Source organism: Ascaphus truei, chromosome 2, assembly GCF_040206685.1.
Source record: "Ascaphus truei isolate aAscTru1 chromosome 2, aAscTru1.hap1, whole genome shotgun sequence".
Taxonomy (NCBI): Eukaryota; Metazoa; Chordata; class Amphibia; order Anura; family Ascaphidae; genus Ascaphus; species Ascaphus truei.
Window position 1 is genome coordinate 291856854 of NC_134484.1, and position 12590 is coordinate 291869443.

The following is a 12590-nucleotide window of genomic DNA, read 5'->3' on the forward strand; positions in this document are numbered from 1 at the left end:
GGCTTCTCTCTCACTGTCGGTCCCACGCTGAGGTGTCGGACCCCGAATCACCCGAGGGCCCCCAGACACCTGTGGGGATGACCCGGGGACGCCCAGACACCCACGGGGACTGCCCGCGTACCCCATTTGGGCCTATTGGTACCACCTGGATGCCCACGGAGCCTAGCGGGGACCAACCAGAGGCCCCCAGGCACCCATGGGCACCCCCTGGGGTGCACTGTGGGGCCTGCGGAAACCCGTCGGGCCCACTGGGGACCGCGTCGGCCTGGGGTATTAATCCTGTATGTTAAAAAATAATTCATGGTTTTACAGTATGTGGGGGCATGGGGGGTGGGTGGTATATTGGTGTTTATTAGATATTGTAATGATGTTTATTGGGGGCCTAGGAGGTGGGTAGTGGGGCTGTTGTGTGTATTGTTTTTGTGGGTAGCAGGAGTAGGTGAAGGGGGTAGTAGCCCCAAGGATTGGTGTTTAGGCCTTGAGGGTGGGTAGCGGGAGGGGTTAACCCATTCATTACCGTAGCGGTATTAACCGCTAAGGTAATGAAGGGGTTAAGTCCACCCGCAAACCCCCCCCCCCACAAGGCCTAAACCGCCACCAAGGGCCAAATGCCCCTTCACCCACCCCCGCTACCCACAATAAGCCTGGCACGGTTGGTTAACCCCTTCATTGCCTTAGCGGTTAGCCGCTAAGGTAATGAAGTGGGCTGTAAATGCATTTTTCCTGCATCTGATTTATACCGGGGTCCTCTGGTGCTGGTATTAATGGGTATCAGCTCCAGAGACACCCGGCATCAATCCGATGCAGGAAAAATGCCTGATTTTTTCTATGTCACATCTCGCCGCCTTTCGACACTTCTCCCCACCCTCCCGCCAACTTTTCCTGGCGTTTGAATTTGTGGGGAAAAAATCGCCATTCTAGAGCCGCGATAGGCGTCGATAATCTACTAGAATTTCCTGAGTTTATGAACATTCCGAAAAGCGTCGATAATTGGCTTATCACCGCTCACTCGACTATTTGGTTTTGAACAAATTTTTGGGGAGCGATTCAGGCCTTTATTGCCCACTTATCAACGCTTACTGAATAGCAGTAGGCATTTTGGCCAATAAGTGCTCGATAAGTGGCTTATGAACGCTTACTGCATAGGCCCCTTTGCGTTATAAGAAAGATGTATTTTTTAAATCTAGAAAGTATTGTCTGGCTAGCGAGCTGAAACAGTGGTCACTAGCAAGTGCACAAACTGTCAAGATTAAGGAGCCCGGACCAAGGGTTTCTCCAGAGCTACATTGTGCTACTGTACTTTTAGCTACATAAAAAAACAACGCTAGGTAGGATTGCTGCTTTATAATGTAAAAATTAATTCCCCCTAGGTGGGAAGCAGATGGTCTTTGGAGCTGAACCATATTAATTTCACTCAGGAGATCCATACTACCCGAGATACTTACCCTTAAAGGGGCTCTATCTCATATCTGTTGATTAAAGGGCACTTACATTATTCCCACACTCCATTTTGTTATTTGCTTTTGCACAATTGTACCTGCTTTTACTCTTGAAACTTGAGTGTTTTATTTCCAAAGTCATAATATTTAGATTCAATGCTTTTAGGCACCTTTGCACTGTCAAACTAGCTTGTATGAAAATAATATACTGCACTTTGTGTTAGGATAGTCTGAGTCATTTTCTTCTTTCGGAATACTGTAGGAACAAGAAAAACAAGAAACTCAAAGATAGTTTTATGGGAAAGATTGTTTTTTTCCCTTATTATTTTGAACACTATTTAAGGGATTTATCCTCAAATATAACACAGGTGCTACATGAGAAAAATAAACAACCATGTAAAAAGTCAGTGCACTGGATGTTGATTTGGCATAAAGGTTCATACAGGTTGTTACATATTAGTCCCTCTCCTCTGGTATATAGTACGTTGGTAGGAGGCTCATCGCGCGGAAGGTACAGAAGAAGAAACTGTGAGTCATGCTTTTGTGCTCTCTTCAAAATCCATCAGCACCTATTAGTTCATCCAGATATTCTACTATGTCCATCTACGAATAAAGAAAAATCCATTGTAATCCCTGCTGAGAGGAAAATACATCAAAAGCGTCAATTCAACTACAAGGTTTTAAAAAAAAATTATGTATTGCATTTTGATGAAAACCTAGACCCAATATGTTCTATTAATTGATTGATAAAGGACATCTGCTCAACCTACTTCTTGCTAATTCTAAAATCCCCACACATTAATTATTTAAGCATGGTACATGTAGATTAAGGAGCTGTGGGAGTGAAAGTGAAAGTGAATACAGATAGGTGTCGTCATTGTACGAGGACCATGTTTATTTCAATGACAGTACAGTACATGTTATCCCTGGAACGAGAAATCCTGCTTTAAGCATTAACATGTTTTCATCCCAAAAGGCACTAAATGTGGAATTTACAAATTTTGGAGACTCTTATAGGCAGACAGAATATGCATGTTAAAGAAGAGACTGAACATTATCTTTCAAAGCAAAAGGTATGAAGCTGCAAGCCAAATACATCAATTATTATCATTATTATTATTATACAACTGAGGTTATTATTTTCCTTGTAAATGCAAAATTTGCATTGGAGTTTTTGGTTTGCTGCCTTCTGGGTCAATCCAAAAGCAGTAATACTGAGCAACTCTTAATAGGTTTCCCAAATGTATACAATTCAACATTTAGCAACAGATGGCTTTCATCTTCAACATCTAAAAGAGAGATTACAATTTAGTCAGTTAACTAGGGCAAAAAGAACTGTAAGTAAATTGATGAGTAGAGAGCTAAACTTAATTTGTAATCTATGACTAATCAATTATCTATAAAAAGTAGTCTCCTTAAATGTAAAGGAACTAAACTCGAATATTACCATTACTACCAATACTACCAAAGTAGTGTCAAAACTGAGAAGAGATTTGCATGGACTGGGCGACAGAACTGACTGTCTAAAAGGGGCAGCTGGCGAGATGATATCAGCCCAAAACGTCACTGACCATGAACTGCGAGCCTTAAAATTACAAGTAAAGACCCTGACAGAAGTCCTGGAAGATACAGAAAATCGCGCTAGATGAAATAATTTAAGACTATGGAATATACCAGAGACTGTATTGCCTGAAGCGCTAACAGATTTTGTCTCAAGACTGCTCCAGAGCATGCTCCCTGATGAAACGGAAGAGAGACTGTTACTAGACACAGTGCATACGTCTATGGGTCCTAAACAATCTGACCCTAATAAGATGAGATATCATATTGAGGGCTCATAATTAATTTTTGAAAAAAGCCAGTATGCAAGTTTCCAGAACGCAACAGTGGATAGGATTTGAAGGACACCAAATCAAAATATTCAGTGATCTAGTTCCCTCCACTCTGCTAAAAAGAAAGGGACTGCAACCGGTCACAAAGACGCTGAGGGACAACCAAATCAGATATAAGTGGGGTTTCACATTTAAGCTAGAGATCTGGCATAATAGTTCAACAAAAGTGGTGAAGAATCTGGAAGAAGGAGAAAATGCACTGATCAAATTGGGTCTAATACAAAGACCTAAATCACCTCCGACTGCGGGGTCACCCAGCAATTCTATCAGGATACACGTCTGGACACAGGGTAAGACCCAGAAAAGAAGGAAGCAAAAAGACCAAGAGGACCGAGAAAGTATCCAAAAAGTATCTGAAAAATGATTACTGGCCATCACCAAAGGTTTTACCAGACAGAAGAATTCACACAAAGAATGAAGAAAAGGACTAGATATTTGATCCCACACGGGATCTATTTTTCTCTCCTGCCCAGGAGACGAGGAAGGCTGGCCTCCGTGTGTAGTGACATCGGAACCGGCCTCCAGCTGCGACTCATCCAATACCCTGATCCGGAGATGAATAGGACTCAGGAGCTCTGGAAGCTCCCTAAAAGTTACTTTCTGGTGGTGTTTGAATTTTTATCTCTTTTTGGTTCGGGGTCCCATTCTGTATTCCCCCCCTCCCCCTCCCCTTCTCCGGCTCTTTCTTATTTTAGAGAACGGAGAAAAAAGGGAGCCCCAGCCCTCATTCAGACCCCCTTCCCCTTGTAAGTTTTTGAGGGCTAAATTACTGTCCTGTATTCTCCAGAAATCCCACAAGGGTAGTTTAGTTTAGGTTAAATAAGGTAAAAATGTAAGTAAATGTGGTTATATAGTTTTTTTTTGCAAAAGATGTATAAATAGCCACCAATAGAACACAAAGTACACTCCTGACGAAGCCGAGAAACAGTTTGGTAGCTGAGGCGAAACGCGTAGAGTTTACCAGTGGACCAATTTTGGTCTTGGAGACGATCCGTAGAACCAGCTCTGAATGCAGTGACGTCACATCTTGCAGACGGGCGCGCAGAAGGAAGCTCCGGTCCAGGACGCAGAGCTGCGGAAGCCAGCAGACTGACCTGTAGGAGGCGGTGAGCTGTTTCGGGACATCCTCCATTCACATAATGTGATACATGCTTTTAAACTTTGTGCAAATTGTAAGTGCGCATTTTTATTGTGTTTTTCATATATAAATTTTCATATTGATCGCACTATGTAGTTCTCTCCCTCTCTCTATACACACACTGCTGACGGAGAATCGCTAGGGGGGTACAGCTCACAGATATCTTCAAGGGTGGCAACCCAATTTGCCAACTGCTTTGAATATAACCTTGCTCCTGTGAGTAGATCAGCCATACGAGCCAAGACATTGCTTATATATCCACTCAATACATAACGTCTGCACTTATATGTATATATTGTTCTCTTATCTCCCCACATGCTCCCCCTGGATGTTTTGAGCAAATACTTAACCCTTGGAACCCGTGACACAGGTCCCACCAGTGAGGTTTGAGCAAGGGGTTGGGTCATCTGTCCCATTTTGTACCACTTTTTCATTTACTAGATACTGATTTCATCCACCTAGAAGCGCCTGTTTTTCACCTTTTTCCCCACAATATTAGATCATAATATACATCTAAATTATCCTAAACTAAACTATATTCAGTATTACAAAATAATTATCATATTGGAAAAACATTAAAAATACATTGAAGAGAATATATATGATACAATGAATGACCATAGAGATGACTCTTTAAAAACGAATAGAGAGATTAGTTATATAGAAAAATCTTTAAATAATGGTAAACCACCATAATGATATCTATAAGGAAAGGAGAAAGATAAGGAGAATCTTTTAGCAGTAGGCTACAATCCTACTCATGTTCCTTTTCATATGTATGCAGGAACATCTCTTTTATTCACCCTGAATTTTTTCATCTATAGTTCTGAGGGGGTTGTGATTTGGGAATACTCCTTTAGTGCATAGACTGTGTGGGTCTTAGATCTATCAGGATCTTTTTATTATATCATGTAATATATTTGTGTGATTTTTATGTAACATTGAGTCAATTTATAAAGTTTTTCAATTTTGACTGATGGTTTTTCCTTTTTTGCGCTTCCTTTTTGTGTACTGATGCAGCGGCCGTTATTCAAACACTTCACGCGTCATGTACATCGGAATCCGCGTATTTGAAACCGCGGGATGAATTCCATTCTTCCCTCACTAAGATGCTCGCGTGGCAAGTGCAGAAAAACGAATTTTAGTGTTCTGGCTTTTAAAAACATGAAATTGACACAGTAGCCCAGTACTGTACACATTACAATTCATCCATTTTATTGCAAACAGAGAAACAGAATCCATGAAATTCAAACAAAACATTCGTGATAAGCGCGGGTGCCTGGGGCGATGGGTCGCCCTCATGCTGCGTGGGGAACAACAGAGAACTCAAAATCGGCGCCGTGATGTGTTCGAATAACGACCGCTGCATCAGTATATGTTAGAATATATCATAAGTGAAAAAGTCATGTGAATAAATTATATATATTTAGATATATCATAATGTGCATAATAAAGTGTTAGTGTTAAATGATGTCAAAAGGTGAAAGAGGAAAAAAAAAAAAGGAACATTTGAATTTGACCCAATGAGATAAATTGCGGACGGAACATGTCTAGCATGTTCAACCCAGACCTCCATATTTCATCCCCTGGTGGAAAGATGTAACCGATTCAAATAACAGTACGGGTGTCAATATAGTCATTTAGACCATCTGGGCTGAGTGTATTTAATACATATATCCAGTATGTTTCTCTTAAACATAGAAACTTGTGTCTATCTCTACTTAACAATGTAGATTTGATTGCTTCAATGCCCATTACTTCCAAAGTGGATGGATCTTTATTATGTTTTAATTTGTAGTGTCTGGATAAACTATGTGTTTGTAAACCATGTATAATGTTTCGACAGTGCTCGAGGAATTGCGTGCTTAAAGCACGTGCGGTCCTTCCGATGTATTGAACACATGGACACATAATCACATACACTATGAAAGTAGGTAGACAATTAATATGTCCCTTCACGTGGTGTATACATCCATTCGAGTGTGAACTGACAGTATCAGTTACTTTCAAATGTTTGCATGTGAGACATCTAGTTCGTTCATATAAAAAGATGCCATTTTTTTCCATGATATTGTCTTTGTGACTACCAGGAGTCTTCAATCTACTGGGTGCCAACATAGATGTGATATTTCTTGATTTCTGAAATACTACTGGAATCCTAAGGGATAATTTACTACCTATTATGGGATCATTAAGCATGGTATTCCAGTGTTTATTAAGTACAGTATAGTTTTTCTTCTCAGAGAGACACAGTTGAATTATGTGATGAAGAGAGGTGAATTTGAATTTTTATTTTCACTTGTCCGTTATATATAATTTCTCTAATGCCCCAGCCTAAACCACTACAACTTTGAAATGACTGCAATTCTGGCATATTGATTAAAAAAAAAAAAAAAAGACTAAATTTAAATAGATTTTTTCCCCTTTTTAAATCTGAGTTTGTTTGATTGCACTATTACTACTCCAGTCTTGCAGAAAAGTGTCTGGAATGTACGTTTACAATGATTTTTGTAGCATAAAGCATGGTACTTTATTTATCAAAAAGTCTCCCAGTTGCAAAATTGGAGCAAAAAAATTTGTACAGCTGCAACCCCAAATTATTTATAATAATAAAAATCTGCATATTAGGGAGACAATAATGAATATGCTCCTACAGTATATCACTCTAATATTATTTCCCTATTCAAAAGTCTACTTGATTTTTATACAGTATAGCTATAACAATGGATGGATCCACAATTTAGTCTTTCTATAATGACATGAGATATACCACTTGTGCTACTCAATTCAAGGTTGATAGCAAAGTGCATAAAGTATAACTTGCAATTTTTAGAAGATTCATCTTTTACTAAACGATTAAACATTTTTGCATTTGTATGTTATAGTCAGTGATTTAGTCTGACCAGATTGTTAATTTCATATCCTGAAGTAAAAATAAATAAATAACATAAAAGATGTGCAGAGTGTCCAAGCTGAAAAAGTCCAAACAGCACCACACCATGCTGGCAAAGACTACTCAAGTTTAAGGTACTTTGATCACACACTGAATTCAGCATAGAAAATATCACAGGAATGCTATACATCAGTGTGGTTTAGTTAATGCAGTCTAGTTGGAAGCTGTAACTGTATCTCAAAGACTTAGGCCGCGTACATAATGTATGCGTGTGTTCGCACTGCCTCACGCTCACCTGTAGCAGGAGACATTTCTGTCCTCCAGGCAGAGGTGACGAGGAGGCGTGGCCGTGACGTCACAGTGCTGGTTTCCCCTCATTGGGTGAACCGGTCACATGACCCGGCCATCGCGTGGCAAAGATAAACAAGTTTGTCTCGCCGTGCATCAGCTTCTTCGGCACTCACGTGCACGCGCGCACTATGGACATGTGCATTGGCCTCCATTGGTTGGAATTTGGTGCAGGCGCCGTCCGAAACACTATGGACGCAGCCTTAGATGTCCATTTCAACCAAGCCACACAGATGAATTGTCAAATGTGAAGGTGCTAAAATAATGATACCCTTTTCAAAAAGAAATAAGCAAAAAGCTCCCGTTCGATCTTTCCTGTCGAAATGATTGCAGTGTATTTATCCCAAGCTTTTCGTGCCAGCTAATCAGTATCTGATAGTAACCACCAGTATACAGTACATTACTATATCCAACATGCCTTGTGAACTATTGATAAATCAAAGGTTTACAGTGGGTTATTTTTACATCACTAAAATCGTTACATTGAATGTGGAACATTATAGTATACTACTAGTGTGGTATACGTATTATTATCACAAAGAGAACAAAACTAATATTTAAAAAATAAATCGTTTTTTAAAGCATAAACCCCCCTTTCCCCCCCCCACAAATGAAGTCATAACACAAACTGATAGTTCTTATTGTGTTGATCAATAACCAACTTTTCATTATTTCCCGCGAAATAGAAAGATTAATATTACACCATGAATATATTCAGCCATTTTTAAAAAGTTTCCAAAAAGGATAAATAGCTCATAATTTTTATTCATATTACTTGAAAGCTCTAGGCTAATGAGTTTGTAAAATTTTCATATATTTATGTTTGGAAATACAGCAGTAAGTCTACTTTCCAATAATGGTTACATTTATGAAGAATTCACTGAGATAAGTGATTAAAGAATATAATTAATATTTCTGCAGATGTTGCGATTTTTAGAGCAGAAAGATATCGGGTGCCCTCTAGTGTATGACTCTAGTAAAACCACATCAATCTGTATTTACAGTATAACATGAATTTTTTTTTAGTATTTATAATCCTTTTCTCTGCCGTGGGACTGCAACATACTACGTAGGTCAGGCAAAAGTTCCACATTTTCCTATACTTTTGTTTAACTATTACTTCTGGGAGAGATTTTCAATGTGCCTGCTGTATAAAAACTATATATCGGTATGCTTTTTCAGAACAACTTGAGCTTTTCACCTATGCCTTTCTTAAATTGACTGCATGTGACCAAGGTATGATAAATATGAGAAATAGAAGAAAATAATCTACTTGCTTTATTCATGTGGTCCCAGATTTCTCTAACAAACGTAATTATTTCTTTAAAATGAAAACTACATTTTATTGCCCCTGGTTCCCTACGTGCACTGATAATGTATAGGTTTACCATCTTTTTTTTGTGAAAAACAAACCCCAAATTAGCAAAACCGTTTAAACCTGAGTTTTTCAGGACTGAATGTACTAGGGGCATGTCATCATTGACAAGGCAAAACCACTCACTAGCATAAAAATCCCCCCACAAAAGTATAGGATGTAGCCAGGTTTCCCCCTTATCCAGCGGCGGGAGGACCCGCTGGGAGAGAGCTAAGTGCGTGCCAGTGTGGGGAGTATTGTGGTAGGGGCTGCAGCCCATAGACCGGGTCGTCGGGACTCCGCGGCGGCACCTATAACAGGGTACTACAATCTTGCGTACATCCGCACATGCGCAATTAAGTGCGAATGCGCAGAGCCCCGACAGTTGCGGTGGCCATTACAGTCCTGCGCATGCGCAGTATAGCGCAAGTTGCGGCGGCCATCTTGGGGGAAGGCTTCACGTGGAACTTGTGGAGTCTTGTGAAATAGAAGTAAAAAAAAAAAAACCTTGGAACACTTTTATTCCCACCAATATAGAAGTACTTACGCATGATGTCATAAAGCATGCAAAACATGCCTTTATAAAAAAATTTTTACAGGTGAAACATTTTTTAAATTAATCTGCATTGTAATTTCAGTTAATGTGCTAATTTGTGAAATTCTCTAAAATCAATAACTTATCTTAATACAGAACCTAACGGGCACACCATGTTTCTCTCACCATCTGGCAATATTTCGCCAAAAGCTTGCAAAATTGCTAAATCAAAGACTAACTTTGTGACATCTTTAGCACTTGCCAAATTAGCGAAACTTGGGAAAATAAAACACAAACATTTTTGCAACAACATTTTGGATAGTTTGCAATCTTTGAGCCTCTCTGTGACCCAACACCAAAGACATCTAAATATTATATTTTGAAATTTGCGTGCTTGCAGAAAAAAAAAATGCAAGTAGTATACACCAGATAAAGTGTGGGGATCCCTATTTCTTCATATTTCCCTCAAAACTACAAACTTATCATAATCACAAAGAATGATGGTGGAGTAACGCCTCGTTCAGTACATACTATCGCATGTTTAGTGCAGTGAGAGGTGAGGACACCCCTTGTGATAATCAGAAGTATGGCTTTACTTAGGCAACCCCCAAAACATACAGGGGAATGACCCCATATTGATTTTGGGGTTTATCCTAGTAATACCATCCCCGTGATCTTTTCATGGTAGGAATGGTGCAACCCCTTCATTTTCAGTGGGGAGTAGCTGCTTTCCATGATCACCTTTTCTCATGATTATGGAAATGGGATAACTGAAATAACGATGTATAAACAAATGTTTGACTATAATGTTTTGGAGTGCTACTAATATTTGCTTATAACATTGGACTACGTGTGAGTTTTAGCATCTGCAAGTATTTTCAGTAATAACTACTTGAGTGCACATATCTTGTACTTTTACACACACACACACACACACACACACACACACACACACACACACACACACACACACACACACACACACACACACACACACACACACACACACACACGTCTAGTTGCATGTCTGTATAAATGCACAAACGCCTCACTCTCAGAACCTAAGGACATAGAAGGCAGGGATGTGGTGGGGCGGCATACAAGTGGTTAAATTAAAGGGCAGTGGGTTCCTCCTTTACCCCCCTCCTAAGTGACGTGGAGGGGTAGGGGGGGGTGTAAGAGATGTGTGCAGAGGTATGCAATGGAGACCGTTTTTAAGGTGAAATTAATAGAAGGCTTTATTGTCTGTTTGTAAGGAATCCGTCCCTGGGTTTGGCTGGAACTTATTCCTTACAGAGCTGTGGAGTTTCCAGACAAACCCTCCCTGCACCTGCAATCACTGCACTTTACATGCCTCCTGTGCAGCTCTGTCCCTATTCGCTAGGTGTGCTATATAGAGTCAGATCTTCCCCACAAGAAGTTGCTGAGCATAAACCAAATTCTACTTGGATGTAACTGTGTTTGCCAAAAACACTCTTGTCTTAGCTGTTCCTGTTTCCCGTGCTGAAGCGCTGGGGTTCCCAGCACTTGCTTCTTAGTTCCTGTGGCCTGTCTGCATATTCCCCTTGCAGAGGCCTGCTTCGTTGTTCCTGAGGCCTGTCTGCATATTTCTTGTGCAGAAGCCTGCATCGTTGTTCCTGTTGCCTGTCTGCATATCCCCCTTGCAGAGGCCTTCATCATGGCCTACTATACTGAAGCGCTACTCACCTGCTTTCCTGTTGCCGAACCCTCCCTGTATCCATGACCATCGGTCCCGTGCCATCTGCCTTGACCCCAGCCTGGATAATGTTAACCTTGTCTTCTCCAACCCTGACCCCGGCTTGTTTACGGATTACCCTGTCTTCTACAATCCTGACCCGGCTACGTTTGACCGCGGAATACACACTCCGGACCTGACTCCGTGGCCTTAGATCGGTGTTTTCACATCCCCATCTCAGCCCCGCGGTCCGGTCCCGGTTTGTGGCGAGCACGATTGTTACATTGTTCCTTTAAACATTACAGCAAACAAAAATATACATAAAACAAGAAATACCTATTCCTGTGTAAGGGCTAACTTACAGTACTTCCCCAGTCTCTCTCTGCAAGTCTGGGGGAGGGCGGGGGAGCGAATCCCCTTACCCACTTATCACCCCAAGTCTTAGCGGTACCTTAACACAGGTGGCCCTTCAAGTAGTGTCCGGGTAGTTGTCTGCTTGAGGGTCCAGGCAAAAAGGTCTGGTCCCCTTGTGTCTTGCTCTCAGAACACAGCCCTCCTTTTCCTTATGTCGGCTCCATTGTGAGCTAAGGAATCTCTTTCCTGAATCTCAAATGACACTCTTTCACAGAGCTCTCATTAGGCAGGTGGAGTCTGATCAATTGCCTGGCTGCACTTAACCAGCTCCCTGCTGGAGTTAGAGGCAGTTTCTTCAACGGGATAAGTCCCTGTTACATACCTCCCCTGTTTGTGGGAGGCTCTGGCTTACCATGGCCGAAGCCCATCCTTCCACTCTCATTAGAGATATCTCTGTTGCTCGAATGAGAGTGGAAGGAGGAAGAAAACCCTTAGTCCCGCTGGGATTGGAGCCCTTTCTCCAGGCCAATAATGTCTCCTAAAGAAGATGCTTGAGCTCAGCACTCTTCAGTCGGTCAAGTAGGACTTTATCCATGCACAGTATTTTTTTGGTCTGGTTGGTCATGAGTTTCCCCTGCGTTGGGCGATCCTTTCTTCCTGTAATGCTCGCGCTACCCACAAACAAGACAAGACCCCAGCACTGAAGTGGGAAGGTACAAAGCCACGCACCCAAAGCAGCGGAAGCGTACCTGGAAGGCTGATTGTCTAGCGTTGCCGGGTCTGGGTTGGAGAGAGAGGGTTAATCGGTATACTTGCAGGTCCTGGGATTGGAGAGAGTAGAATCGTAGAAGTCCGTTAGCCGTGGTCTGGGATTATAGATGGTAGAATAGTCCAAGTCCGATAGCCATGATCAGGGGTTGAAGAAGTCTCTGTAGTCGAAG

General features: G+C 41.2%; 1 protein-coding gene across 1 annotated transcript in view; it reads right to left on the reverse strand.

Annotated features, from left to right (window-relative positions):
* Nucleotides 1-1728: 1728 nt before the first annotated feature.
* Nucleotides 1729-12590, reverse strand: part of CRTAP (cartilage associated protein) — a 410521-nt gene continuing 399659 nt past the window's right edge. The window contains exon 7 of the mRNA XM_075586343.1: nucleotides 1729-2042. Coding sequence (XP_075442458.1) covers nucleotides 1992-2042 — 51 coding nt within the window. The 3' untranslated portion in view covers nucleotides 1729-1991. The remainder of the gene's footprint in view (nucleotides 2043-12590) is intronic.